Source organism: Fusarium phalaenopsidis (assembly GCF_050370095.1).
Source record: "Fusarium phalaenopsidis strain FUZ10S chromosome Unknown contig_32304, whole genome shotgun sequence".
NCBI lineage: Eukaryota > Fungi > Ascomycota > Sordariomycetes > Hypocreales > Nectriaceae > Fusarium > Fusarium phalaenopsidis.
This window is the reverse complement of record NW_028145404.1, coordinates 2,658,827-2,673,544: the sequence shown is the minus strand read 5'-3', so window position 1 is coordinate 2,673,544 and position 14,718 is coordinate 2,658,827. Positions and strand designations below refer to the sequence as shown.

The 14,718-nt window shown below is 55.2% G+C and overlaps 2 protein-coding genes across 2 annotated transcripts; one reads left to right on the top strand and one right to left on the bottom strand.

Moving 5' to 3' along the window:
- Positions 1-8,778: 8,778 nt before the first annotated feature.
- Positions 8,779-9,170, top strand: LRP88_10097 (uncharacterized protein; the record flags this gene model as incomplete). Its single annotated transcript, XM_083246565.1, has 2 exons — positions 8,779-8,802; positions 8,952-9,170. The coding sequence occupies 2 exons, from the start codon at positions 8,779-8,781 to the stop codon at positions 9,168-9,170; spliced, it is 243 nt and encodes an 80-aa protein (XP_083097678.1).
- Positions 9,171-10,318: 1,148 nt separating this feature from the next.
- LRP88_10096 (uncharacterized protein) lies at positions 10,319-14,491 on the bottom strand (the record flags this gene model as incomplete). Its single annotated transcript, XM_083246564.1, has 5 exons — positions 10,319-10,759; positions 10,827-12,316; positions 12,367-12,640; positions 12,694-13,520; positions 13,660-14,491. The coding sequence occupies 5 exons, from the start codon at positions 14,489-14,491 to the stop codon at positions 10,319-10,321; spliced, it is 3,864 nt and encodes a 1,287-aa protein (XP_083097677.1).
- Positions 14,492-14,718: the final 227 nt, after the last annotated feature.

The window sequence follows — 14,718 nt, the reverse complement described above, 5'->3', positions numbered from 1 at the left end:
TGCTTTGATTGGTGCCAGGATGACGACTTAACATCTATCCGGATGTGGATGAATGGGATAAAGAGGTGGCCTGCAAGCCAGGACGAGTTTTGCTGACAGCTGAACTGACGCTCCGGTGGTGGGACGTTCACGTTCGCTCAACAGCTGCGGCACGGCACCTGTGAGTGGCTGAGATGGCAGGAGATGTCGGATAAGTAAGTGGAGAGTTTGTGTCTCAGTTGTGTCGGTGGATGGGCTAGCTGAATCTTGGTGAGTGTCCTTTCAGGGCTGCTGACAAGGCGATGTCAGTGTTGGGTTGAAATGGGTCGTGCAGTTGCAAGTCGACAAGGTGGATCCTGAGACGCGGGGTCAAGCCAGAGTTATGGTGGACTGATGGTGTCGTTCCTGGTTGAGCGAGTCGGAAAGAAGTTGTTGTCGGAGACAGAGATTGCTATATGGCTCTGGGATATGTAAGAATGATATGCCTTGTTGGACAGAGAGATCTGGGGAAGGGTATGTGTGTTTGGCGCCTCTGGGGGCAATGATCAACGTTGTGAAAGGTAGGTTGGGGATGTGGTACAGGAGACCTTGGAGAAGTGCGAGAGAAGGCTGTCATGAGCTCAGGGATCTAGAAGCATATGACATGCTAATTGGTCTGCAAGAGAGGTAGTGGGAAGGGGAAGAGGAGAGAGATGGAGGGGAATGACGAGGAGAACAGGAGTCACCTACAGCACAAGCGAGAGAAATGGAGTGACGCAGAAGGTGAGAAGAGGTAAGTGAGGAACTACTACAGGCGTAGTATGACGATCCCTGGAGCCGGGGAGAGTTGGGACAGATGACGGGCGTGTGTTAATGGCAGAGCAATTGACATGCCACCACAACCAGCTAACTGAGTTGAAAGAGGCCAGGCAAGCGTCGACGGGAGAGCGGGAGGCGGAGGACAACCGAGCAGAGGTAGGGATGATTTGAGCTTGCGAGTGAGGGAGTGAGTGGATGGATGGATGGATGGATGGCGGACAGATACTGGCACCCCCAGAGTTTGCAGAGGCAGGATCGGATATCTCGATTGCCCCAAACCAAGGTTGGGCCGTCCGTGGTGGGTTAGCAGAAGAGGGCTGCGTCCAACGGCGATGAGAGGATGAAGATGGCCAACGGTCTGTCAGTCTGCTACAGGCGCAAGCAGGCAATCCCTTCCAAGGGTGAGTGATTGTTCGAGGGTCCCGGAGGGCAGGGTTGGCAGGTGATCTCGGGACTGGATCTTATGAAGCGACTGATGAGGTGACGGGTCAAGGAGTCAAGCCCGGTGCCGGGTACTGCTGCAAGTCGCAAGTCGGGTTAAGTAAGTATCGATGTTCTGGACCTTTGGATGACTCCCGTTGGCGTGTGCGTTGCGCGCACGAAACCAGCCTGGCAAGGCAGGGAAGGATATAAGAATGGGATCACAAGAGAAGGGAAGGGGGTTGCCGTGAGGAAGAACAAGGCAGGGGGCGTGAGAGTTAGTTACTCAACACAGACAAATCCGCTGTGGAGAGGAGTTTATCAGAACGAGCGATGAGAGGGCGACTCAGGGCATCGTGGGATCCCAATGCTGTAGATGGGGTGCAAAGACAGGGTCCAGGGGGGGGATACGGGGCAGTCTCTGAGGTGCCGCAGCCACCGGCAAAACAAAAGAGATAGTTCAATGGGAAAGAGAAAGAAAGACAGGGTTTTGGAAGCGAGGATAGAATCGCAAGAGCGGAAGTGAAGTGAGCATGAGAAGAGGCGTGCGTGTGGAGGAGAAAGTGGTCACAAAACATCAGATTCCTACATTCATCGCACTCCGTTCGGGGGGTGCACCGGCGCGGTGCGTCTGTCTGTCTTCTCACCAGAGGCCCAGAGGCTCGCCAGGAACTAGAGAGGGCGTGGTCTAGCCCAGCCAGCCAGCCAGCTCGCAAGGGGGGGCGTGAGACTATACCGCCGTGGTAGAGGTACAAACAACCATCCGCTGCCAGGACACACAGCCTTGGCGTCCGCCTCTGGTCTCACTGGCTTGGCTTCATTCGCTGCCTCTTGTTTTAAAGCTCCATGATGTCGAGCCTCGATGTTCGAGAAGGATGATTGATGCAAGGGCCGGCATTTGTTGGAGCAGCCAGCTTGATCCTCAAACAAGGTCGCCGCCATTGCATTGGCACGGACCGGACATTGCTGGGCTGAGCAACCGCACGCAGCATGCACCGCGCTCCATACAGTACAGTAGTTGAAGTTCAAATGGGTCGAAAAACAAGAAGCGTGGACCCGGGCCCTGTCGTCGGCTACGTATACGATAGGGCGGCACCTGGACGACATCGAGATGCCCCGTCTTGGTCCAATGCATGCATCCGTGGACCATATCTGGGGCCATGGGCGAATATTGAGGTCGCTTCAACGCAACGCAACGCTACCGTACCGGCGCCCGTGACCAGAAACTCCAACAGAAGCTATGGGTGCCTGGGATCAGCGAGTCAGGCGAGCGAGATTGCAAAGAAGCATCGCGGGAATCTCGAGAATCCACCATCGCGCGATTGCTGTTGCTGTTGATGGTGGTGGTGTTTGGCCCGCGTCGCACAGAGCTTGTAGCCCGTCATGATGCTCTGCTGGCCAAGGCCAGGGCCAAACTGTCATGAGCTATGGCGCATCGTGCATCCTCCATGAGGAGAAACGGGCAACTGAGTATGGCGATCAACCGTCAATTGATTGATTTGCCCCAACGCGGCAAGATCCCAAGGACCGGTTGGATGCGTCACCGTCACCCTTCCACACCCATCCAGTCCACAGACGCGCGAGCCTCATCGACTTGGTTGCTCCCTTGGTGGTTGGCCCAGAGGACGAAGGAGCATGTCCGCAGCGCAGTAGCTCCCCGACTGCAACGGGAAAGATCTCGATCCCAATCCGTGAAACCGTTGGAGTATGGATTCTGGATGGGGTGAGAGAGTCACGCTGCTGGACCAAGTCTCGCCATCATGTCGCTGCCCTCGCGGCATTACGGCCAGAGGTTCGAAACTCGCCGAGACGGTGCGTAGCGATGCCCGGAGAAGCGTGACGGCCGTCAGGGCCAAAGGCGAGCTTGTTCTTGATAGGGGATCGCTCGTCGGCAAGCAGATGGTCGTGGGTTAACTAAACTGGAGCTCGACTTGAGTTTGAAAGGCCGGAGCAAATACAGTGCCCGGGGGGGTGTGGAGCAGTGTTATGAGTGACGCACGCCCTGTCCGCTGTGGGTTGTTCCTGATCGTCATCGGGCCATGGCCGTTGTCGAAATCGAAGTTTGGCTCATGGATCGCACCACGCCAGAACTTTCCCGACAGCATCATCGGGTGCGACTTTTCAAATCGTCCATGCCACGGCGCCAACACACACGATCTGCTTTGTCTAAATTCCCCAATTCCCCCTTTCATGGGCCACATGGCACGACCACCGACGTCTTTGCAAATCCCATCCTCACTGCAACGGGCCGCTCTCTTTCGTCATGTCGCGCCGACAGGCGACGCTGCCACAATGCGAGGGTGTACTGTAGTGTAAGCCTCCCCCAGTCGAATGACGCATCCCGAAGGCAAAATCCAAGGCATCATGTGCTGGTTCCCGTTCACTCATGATGGGGCGGCTGTCGATGGTCAAGATGGCAAGAATGCACGACCCGATATCCCGTAGTCCCTTTTCATCCTGTCTCTCCGGTCTCTAGCTCCTCCGAGGGAGGGCCCTTCGTTTCTTTGTCAAAGTCGGTGATTGCAAAAGGCCCTGGTGAGGGTGAGCTTGCATGGCCCAGAGCCATGAGCAGTGGGTGGGCGAGACATGCTGGATGCCAGCTGTTGGTCAGTAGAGCGCGGGTATGAATCGCAATGGCGCCGGTATTCATGAATGCGATGCTGGGCAAAGCCAGATGAAATCGCCCATGAGCATGATGGGAATTTGATCATAGGCCTAGAATCTCGATCCCTCCCAGCCCTATGATTGGCGGGCGAGGACGGCTGGAGGGGCCGGCTCCCCGTATAGGTGCGGCGCCTCCCCTTTTGCATCGTCTGGTCCCGGGGCCTTGTTTTGTGTCTTGGGTTTTTCTGCCTCTTGCTCGTGCTTGTGCGCGCCATGGCATGGTTGCGCAGCGGGAGACGCCAGCGGCGCCCACGGCGGCCCACGATCCAATAGCCTGCTTAGCTGACCCGTTCCATGACTTGAACTCGGACAGACGAGCCTCGCGTCTGGCAAATCGGCGCAGCAAGGTAATCGGCCTTGAGGCTGGTGCTGAGCTTGAGGCTGAGTTAGCCCAGCGCTGTATGTAGATGCCCACAATGGTCGCCGCCTCCTGGATGGGCGTCGGAGGGCTTCCAAGTAGTCAGGCCCGAAGCGTTTCGGCCATCTCAGGCTGACCGCCAGTATTAGGATGGTGGTTAGAGAGTCATGGCTATTTCCTCCGCGTCCGTCTCCCCGAAGTTGAAGGAGCCATGGGCGCCGTCGCGGTCGCCGTCGAGTGATTGATTCAATGGGCGGATGATGATCGAGGTTGTCGAGTCTAGAACTCAGAAGGCGCCGAGGCTTCACGGCAAAGAAGTGGACTGGTGGGAACTGGGGGAAGGAGTGGAGGGCGTGTGGTTAGGTTCTCAAAAGGCAGGACCTGGAGGCACATGTACCAGTACCCTGCATATGGAAGGGGCCTGGCGGACGCCGCTTTCCCAAGCTACGGTATTCCCGGGGTTTACCGTCTTTACTGGCTGGTCGAGCATTTGCTTTTTTGGGCATGGTGGAAGCTGCCACCAGAGGAAAAGGCTTTGCTGATTGGGTAGGCATTTTGAAGATTGATGAACAAAGTTGAGAGAAACATCCAAGAAGCATAGTTAGGTATTTACTTTGAATTGTAGAATCTGGGGTTGATCGTGTTGTGATGGTAATTCCATGTGACTATTTTTCTGCAATTATTGCTTCTGCCGCTAACATTCCAGAACACCTCTGGCCTGTCAAGATGAGTTAATTTACCTTCAGCACAAACCCTTGGTTGTAATCGGCACAAAATTTACCAGGAGCAGTTTAACCCGAGTTCATGTGCACATAAAAAGAAATCTCCGTAGCCCTGCTTTCCTATCCCCACGACAAACAGCCGTCCGATGCAGGGCGGCCGTAGGGGTACTGTACCACGGAGCTGAGCTCGCTATGAGAAAGGCGCTTGGTGCCACAAAATTCACCTGTGTGCGTTTCTCGCTTTACGATGCGGAACTCGACCCGTTTCCGAATAGTCTAGGTCATTTAGACAAATCTGCGCGTCTGTGTTCCAGACCCTGAGTTGGTGCAGATTGACAGACCCCTGGGACTGACAGATACGACATTGACTAAGGCACTGGACCCTCCACCGGTCTGGCGGAACAGACAGATACACGGCTGGGCGTACAGTACTGTAGGTCCTTTGAAGAATGGGAATTTGATCCTTGAGTGATCGAGATTCAATGCTACTTGCTACGAAGTACATGCCTTTTCCGGTGAGCAGGTGGCAAACTCGGCTGCAGGTTTGAATCGTTGCCGTGAGCTCCTAAAAGGAGATTGGCTGATATCTGGGGGAGACACAGGTTTTACCAACAAACAGCGTGATCTCCCATGTTCAGCTCAATGCTATTTCAGGTTAGGGCCCGGCAGAGTGGGCGCGCTTTGATCAGATGCTTTTTCATTCAGTTCACGTTCAGCTGGATAGGATAGGTAATCGTTAATATGGCATTTCGTCCCTATATTCCGAATTTGCCCACTTTGTGTTGTGACATATCATGGATGGTAGTTCGAGGTAAGAGTGGCCTCACCGCCAACCCTGGCACTTTCCCAGCCGGTACTTGCTTGCCTGGCGCAACAATGGGTTGAACTTAATGACCTGTCACGCTTTCCCAGCAATTGAAGAAAGCCAACTTGATCATCTCACCTTTTCACATTCGACAAACCCCTCCCTTGCCAAAGAGCGCAAACACCCCGATCGATGCCTGTCTGCTCCTGCGCATTCTGTCAGGGTCTTTGTCGTTGTCGCCGTGCCCCGCATCGTTCGAGATCTGATAGTCCAGGCCATGTGGCGCGCCTAGACCGATCGATGTGATACCCTCGCTCGACCCAGGCCCAGAATCTGAGATGCACCGAGGAGTCGGAGCCTTAGACGCCCCCAAAACCTGAGACCAAGGAGCAAGCCACGCGGCTTGGTGTCGACTTTGCTTTCGGACACTTTTCATGTTGTCGTCGGTGACATCTCTTGTTGTTGTCGACGAGTCAAACAGGGTCTTGTTGTCGGAGCTTCAGACAAGCCACCCAACTCAGTTCAAGAATACAGTACCTACTGCACACCCACAGTCGACATTACAGAGTTTCAAGGGGGTCTTCCTCATCGAGTGGCACGTGTGAAAGACGGCGGCAACAAACGCAATAGCGGATGAAACGCTCAACGGCAACTCAACTCAAGAGGGAGCAACGGCTGCCCTTGACATATTGGCATTGGCCCCCCCGATGTCTTTCGGACGGATATAGGCGACTAGCGGATGGATAGAGGGTTACACCCACGTGGACTCTCAAGCCAGGCCTTTCTCTCTCTGGCAACACCCTCGCATCAAGACTCAAAACAGCTTTGTTCAGGCTCGCATTGGATGTCTAACAGAATAGGCACAGTACTGTAGACAGACACCCACCCCCTCCCGGCCCGCCTCAGTGCCATCAACTCGGGATCTAGACCCAATCTACCATGTCCCCCACCATCGGTTTTCATCCACTTTCCCATCTGTGCATCCACCACCCTTCACATCACATCGCATCGCATCGACACTAGGGGTTACGGCGTCTGCCACCACAGCAGCATGCGCCTTCAGTAGCAAGACAAGTCGACGGCTAGGACACATCCCACGCAGCCACAGCCACGTTCCAGGTACCTGGGCACCAAGCCCGCGCGCTTCAGTCGACCCAAGGGAAGGGAAAGGAGGCCCGCTCCCACGGCAGCTAGGTAGGCACGCTGGTTAACCTCCGAGGACCCCAGGCCCCCAGTACCAGGCCCAGTGCCCACCTAGTCACCTTGGCTGCTGCTGCACCGAACCGCGGGCAGGCAGTGGCCTCTCCCCGTGAGCCTGCGTGAGGTGAGCTGAACCTGGAGCAGGACCTGGAGCCGGTGCCCCCCGCTCGACGCCGCAACGCAACAAAATCTCTCTCCGTTCTCTTACAAACCCCCCGTACGAACCGCAGCACGCACGCACGCACGCACGGCGCAGGACCCAGGGTCATATCGTATCGCACCGTGCCGTACCGTACCGTATCGCATCGCATCTCCTCTCTCCCATAAACCTCGCTCCGGTATACGTGCGGCATATCTCTCATCAGCCCCTGCCTGCCTGCCAGCCTGACCCTGACCCTGACGAGCCCTGCATCTTTGAGACTGTTGAACAAACATGGCCCCATCAGATCAGTCAGCCGCCAACAACCAAGCCTCCAAGGCATCGGGGGATGCCGACCTTGCCCAGGTCAGTCCGTACTGAGTCACCTCAGATTTCCTTCGTTTGGGTCGATCGATCATCGGCTTGCTCTTGTGATATTATGCGTTTTATCATTATCCTTGCCCTGCAACCAACGCATCCGTCCATCCATCCATTACGCATTCCATTCCAGTGTATCACCCGTCGCATCTCGCCATTCCCTCATGGGCTGTTTATCGGTATCTGGTGAACACGGCACCAAGATACAGGCAGACAATGGCGGCATTGGAATAGGCTTTCATCCATGATTTGACTTGACTCGAGTTGACTTGGGCTACTCTCGATATTCTCTCTATTCTCATCCTCATTCTCATTGCCATTCCCCATTCCCCTTCTATTCCCTCCCCTCCCTCCCCTTCCCCATCTTGATAGTCCAGACCCAGTCCAGCCCGGCCCAGCCGTGCGTCCATGATGGATGGCGCTCAACCAAGCCATCGGTCGAGACCTGGCTTGGCTGCCACGAGCGACTCCTCCTGATTTGCATCCTGCAGAATGCAGTCTTTCTGCATCTCGCCCTCCTGCCCCTGGACCCTGATTGATTATCTGGCTTTGCAACGCCTCGCCCACACCCCATCCCCGTCCCCATCCATACGGTACACCATTACCCCAGCTAGCCCTACCAAAGCGCCTCGTTCCCGCTCAACTGACAGCCTCGTTGTTCTAGGCCTACCGGGATCTCGCTAGGTAACTACACTCGCTCCTTGTCTTGATGCTTGCATCTCGACCTCACCTCGCCCTCACCCTCACCCTCAGCACTCCACGCCCCTCCACCGCCTTGTTCTTCCCTCAATCAGTCTCATCGAGTCCCTTTTGGTCGGTCTGTACTATACCGTATTCACATCACCATCCATAACAATTCACCCACCTCCATGAAGGGACTTTTTCCTCCACCCTGGCTCTTCTCAGACCGGACAGTTTCCCCACACCCACTTTAGTCCCTTGACCAGATGCCATTGCTTGTCCTCCTCGGTTATGTCTTGAAGACATCAACACGTCGGCAACGCCGACACTGGGTTTCGCCAAGGCGTGCGGCATGTTTCGGCGCATTGAAGCATCTGCATCTTCAGGAACCTCGCTCATTGCATTGACTCAACAAGACTTAGCGGGAGATCGACCTTGCCGTCAGTCCTCGGAGCCAACTCAGTCTCTGTCTTGCATCCCCAGTTGCTCAAGTGAGCCTACTGCCACCGCCAGGACCTCAATTCTGCATCTCATGCTTTACCCAAGACGCTCCGACTGTCTCACTACCCACCCTCGGAGATATACTGATGCCTCGCTGAAATCAATGACATTGCCTTTGCCCTTGCTTTTCCCAATGGCTCCGAGTCCGCGGCTGCCCGTGCCTCTTTGCCCCCTCATTCCTTGTCTGCCCTCGTCGATTCCCCCTCTCTTTCACCTTGGTTGTATCTCTTCTGCATTAGTTCAGGGACGGCCCCGGAGATTTGTCGCTAACATGGTTTTCTCTTCCCCCATCTCAGGGGTGAACAGACTGCCACCGCCCTTGAGGCGAACCTTTCCAATCTCGAGAGCAAGCTTGATGCCATCCTCGCCGCCCTCGAGGCCAGAGCCGACCCACAGGCGCCCACCTCCGCCACAGCTGCTGAGGCCGAAGGCCCTGTCGAGACTTCTGACCAAGCAGACCGCCATGCGGAGGCAAAAGAGGGTGCTGACAAGGACAAGCACAAGGGCAAGGAGGATACGGCGTGAGGGGGAGGGGGCTGGTGCTCCTACAGTAGCTCCGAGTACATGTGAATAACTCTTAACAATGGCCGCCTCTTCGCTGTCTCAACCCTAACGTCAACGTAACATCGTGCGAGTTCGTCCTCCCTACCGTCAAAAGGGCGGAATGGGGAGCGTGAACCATGGCTGGGGCTGGAGCATCATGGCACGATTGGTCATGGTTGTTGGTCACAAGACAAACACAGCATTTCAACATGGAGGTTTAGCAGAGATAGGCAAGTCCCCTTGATTCTCAAGGAACTGTCTTTATCCACACCTTGAGAATAACTACTCTCTTCAGACAAGTCAAGTCGTCCTCGTGCACTCTAAACAGGCCCTTTCCCTTGCTTCCACATCGTGATCCCATATATTCCTCATACAGCAGAAAACCCCGCGACTGTTGAACCCATCAAGAAGAACAAAAAAAGCAAAGAGCAGCCCAAAAGGAGAAACCTCGTCTCCCACCGCCACCTTTCCCAGAACGTCATTTCTAACTGCGTTGTCAACTTGGGATCGGTTCTCAAGCCGTAGTCACCGCCCAATCCAAGTTTGATATGTGCGCCGTTGGAGCAATCAATCGTTCCGCTTCATCATTGGATAGTCGACCGGGTTTGTTGTTGCAAAAATGCATAATAAACGCAGTTGTCCCATGAACCGAAAACGCCGAATCGAAGAATAGAATACAATCAAGAATGAACCTCACCCTGCCATGGCCTAAAAGCCCCGTGGTATAAAAAAAGGCACGCGAGAGACACAACTTATCGAAGCATCCAGGGGTGTCGGATTGGTCCAGGACGGCGTTGGAAAGCCGCCTGCCGACTCCAATGTGCTGATGTGGCATGGCATCATGATCGAGAATCGGGCCGATCGCAGCGAGCCAAATCGCTTCGTATAAGGAAACCTCGATGAGCTTCATCGGACGGCGGCCATGTCCGCGATAGGATCCAAAAATAGGTCCAGTCATATCGTCCAAGAAGCATCAGCAGTGGTGAGCGTTTCGAAACGCTCGACGTGCGCAGAGAGAGAGAGACGCGGGCGGGCGTCTTCATCATTGCTGTTGTTATCGTCGTCGTGCTGCATCGCCTAGTTGCTGAGCGATCTCATGTAGATCTGAGAAGCGCGAGCACAAGCCCCGGTTAGTTGGACAGGCTCCTCATGTCAGAGAAATCGAGACGTGCTCTTGCCATAGGATCTTCGTCCGGTGACAGCAGGGCCGGGCTCTCCTTGCCGTTTCCCGACAGAGGCTCTCGACTCGTAAAGGAGCGGCCCTCCAAAGCCGGGCGCAGGAGGCCTTGTCCTCCCTCCTTGTGTTTGGACGACTTGGCCTCAGCGTGGAGGGCCAGCTCGCGCTCGCGGTTCTTCTCGAGGAGCGGACCACCGAGGGTGGCACACTTGAGGATCGTCTGGATGAGGTGGTTCTGCTGTAGGGGCTTGGACAGATACTCGTCCATCTGCGCCTGGATGCACTTTTCTCGGTCACCCATCATAGCGTGGGCCGTCAGAGCGATGATGGGTGTACGGTGTGTTCCTATGCCGCGCTCGTACTCTCGAATCTTTCCTGTGGCCTCGAAGCCTCCCTGTTCCCCATGTGTTAGCTGAACCGTGATTCTTGGTGAAAGTCATCAACAAGCATATTCTTCTTACCATGATGGGCATTTGCACGTCCATAAGGATAACGTCAAACTTCTTCCTCTTGACAGCCTCCACGGCCTCCCAACCGTTGCCCACAACCGTCACCACGTGGTGGTACTTTTCGAGGATCTTGACAGCTAACCTTTGGTTGACCGTGTTGTCCTCAGCGAGCAGGATCTCGAACGACTTGGTATTATCAGCCAGCGAGGGGGTCGCTCGGTTCTCAAGGGCAGGGATCATGCCGTTTCCTAGATCAATGAGTTTGCAAGGGGTCGTCATATACGACGTAATTCCCAGATCCAAGCACGACTTGAGGCTGACGTGAACAATGGGTGCGAGGAGGACAATAGGGAGGTACTTGAAGTCATCCACCGCTCTCAACCTCCGGGCAGTGTCGATCGAATCGACGAGAATGGCGTCGTAGGGGAGTGAGCCGCTAGCTTGAAGGCGTGTCAGGGCGGGGCTCTTCTCGGACTCGACGACGACGGGGTGAAGGCCAATCTTCTCCAGCATGCCCTTGATAGAGGCACCGTCCTTCGACTGAGCCTTGTCGACAAAGAGAACCTGATGTCCTCGGTAAGGGCGAATCTGCTGCTCGATCATAGCAGCGTCGTCGTGGGCGAGCTTGACCAGACATGTAAAGTGGAACTCGCTGCCCTTGCCCTGCTCGCTGATAACCCAAAGATCACCGCCCATGAGATTCACGAGCCGCTTCGAGATGGATAGACCCAGACCAGTTCCTCCAAACTTGCGCGTCATGGACCCATCGGCCTGCTGGAAGGTGTCGAAGATCAGGTCCAGCTTGTCCTTTGCTATTCCAATACCCGTGTCCTCAACGATAAACTCAACCGCATACTCACCAGGTCGTACATTCCTCTGCTCTACGCGTTCCTTGATCGTCAGGCTGACCTCGCCATGCTCAGTGAACTTGATGGCGTTGCCAACAAGGTTCAGAATAATTTGCCTGAGACGGAAAGAATCGCCAATAACGTAGTCCGGCACGGAGCTGTCGACCTTGTAGGTGAGGTCCAAGAACTTCTCGTTTGCCTTGACGGCGAGAGTCTTGAGGGCGTTGAAGACGGTTCCCCGCAGAGTGTAGGGGATCTCTTCAATCACCATTCTCCGAGCCTCAATCTTGGAAAGATCCAAGATGTCGTCAATGATCGTCAGGAGGCTATTGGCAAGATTATTGACAATATTAAGCATCTCCCTCTGATATTGAGTCAGGTCGGTGTCTAATGTCAGTTGAGTCATTCCAATGATGCCGTTCATGGGTGTTCGGATCTCGTGGGACATGTTGGCCAGGAACTCGGACTTGGTCTTGTTGGCAAGTTCGGCAGCCTCTCTGGCCTGGGTGTTTCTCTGGATAGAGTCTCGCAGATTTGAAATCATCTGATTGATCTTTCGCTTGAGCTCGTCCATCTCGCCCGAGGCTTCGACGTCGACGAGCTTGGTAAAGTCCCCATCGGTGGCCAGGTTAGTAATATCCGAGAAGGCACGCACTTGCGTTGTCTGCATCTGTCAGCTGCTGTCATCGCTTGTAGGTTGAGACCGCTTACCAGATTGCTAGCCATGGTGTTGACGTCTGTTGTAATCTCCTTCCATCGGCCGTCCAGTCCGGCCACATCGGCTTGAGCACCCATCTTGCCATCAACACCCACATCCTTGGCGACTCGTTGCACTTCGTAGCAGAAGCTAGACAGACGGTCAACCATGTTGTTGATGGTCTCTTTCAGCACTTGTATCTCTCCATTTGCTTCGACCTTGATCTTCTGGCTCATGTCGCCATTTGCAATGGCTTGCGTGACTGTTGAGATGCTTCTGACCTGGGGGGTTGTTAGTAACATGGCCATCGTTAGTTGCGAATGCGGGACCTTACCTGGACTGTGAGATTCGAGGCCATCGTGTTGACGTTTTCTGTGAGATCCTTCCACTTGCCCTCGACATTGGCTACCTGAGCCTGTCCGCCCAGCGTTCCATCTGTGCCGACTTCTCGGGCGACCTTGCTCACTTCGACGGCAAATGTACCCAAGCGGTCCACCATCTGGTTGATGGTGTTCTTGAGCTCCGCAATCTCGCCCTTGACCTCGACCCCAATCTTCTTTGTCAGATCACCCTTGGCGACGGCAGTGGTAACCTTGGCAATTTCTCGCACTTGAGTCGTCAGGTTCATGGCCATGCCGTTGACGTTCTCTGTGAGATCCCTCCAGGTGCCTTCGACGTCGTGCACAGTAGCCTGACCTCCCAAACGACCCTCAGTACCGACTTCTCTGGCGATCTTTGTAACCTCGCGGGCAAACTGCTGGAGCTGATCGACCATAGAGTTGATTGTAGACTTGAGATCAAAGATTTCTCCCCTGCAGTCGGCCTGGACCTTTTGGGTCAAGTCTCCCTTGGCGACAGCGGTCGTGACCTTGATAATGTCGCGGACTTGGGTCGTCAAGTTGTTGGCCATGGCGTTGACATTGACGGTGAGATCGTTCCACATGCCCTGCACTCCCCCTACGTCGGCTTGTCCACCCAGCATACCTTCGGTTCCGACATCTCTTGCTACGCGCGTGACTTCAGATGCAAAGGTCCGTAGTTGGTCGACCATGGTGTTGATGGTCTGTTGAAGCTGCAATATCTCTCCCCGTGCAGGTCTCTCGATCTTCTTTGTCAGGTCACCGTGGGCTACAGCTGTTGTAACAGAGGCAATCTCTCGCACTAGAAACATGCTGTCAGTCTCATACCCTGCTCAGAACAGAGGGAATACCCACCTTGATCGGTCAAGTTCTGGGCCATTACGTTCACTAGGAGTCGCTGTTAGCAGTTACAAGACGAGGCGAGACCGTTGGGATTATACCATTGTCCGTCAATTCCTTCCATGTTCCATCAACGCCACCGATGCGGGCTTGTCCACCCAGCAGACCCTCAGTACCGACCTCACGAGCGACCCGTGAGACTTCGCTGGCAAATGTTTGCAGTTGGTCCATCATGGCGTTAATAGTGCGCTTGAATGTCGTGATTTCAGGGTCCATCTCAACCGTGTTCATGCGGACCTTCATGGTCAGGTCGCCGCGGGCGACGGCGGTGACGATCTCGCCGATTTCCCTCAAGGCCTTTTGGAAGGCCTCGTTGGCCTTTTGATGCTTCCAGAGCTCCCGCTCCAGAGTGGCAATGCGCTCCTGCTCGAGGACCTCGAGGGCTCGCTCTTGTAGCTGCTTCTGCTCCAAGAGCTGGGCGTTGACGCCAGCCAGCTCCTCTCGCTGGCTATCGAGCAACTTGGACTGGTCGTCGACATGTTCTCGAAGTCCTTCGAGGGCTTCTTTGGTCAGCTGGTAATATGGCAGATGCGGAGAGTGCAAGCTACCTTGGGCGTGAATGACTTTGGACTTGGGGCGGGTCGTCAGCGCAACGTTGCTGTTGCTGGTGTCTTCGCCGCCAAAGAGAGTGTCAATGGCCTCGTTGGGCGTCTCGGGGAACGTGGACGTGGCCGAGGCCTGGCTCTCGAGCTTGCCCACGCGCAGGGCGAGGTTCTGGAGTTCTATCTCAAGCTTTCGCTTGGCGGGTGTGTCGCGGCCTGGTAGCTGGACCTGGGACGCTACGCCCACGGGTATCGAATTGGGCAGTCGGGAATCTGGGGCAATCGATGCCACGATCTCGGCGGCGGCGGCGAGGGCCGCATCGTCAATCATGTTGGCGGGGGCAGAGACTGCTGAACCGCAGTCAGGCGATCAGGCAGGTTTTCGCGCTTTCGGGCTCCAACAGGTCGAGAGATGGGGTGTGGGATAATCGGGTCGAAATGGTTGAAATGACGACAAACTCTATGTGCAGAGTCGATGAAAAAAAAAGAGAGTCGAGCGGTCGATTGAAGGAAAGTTGGAGGCGGGTGCCAGAAGAGGCGATACGACGACCAGATCAA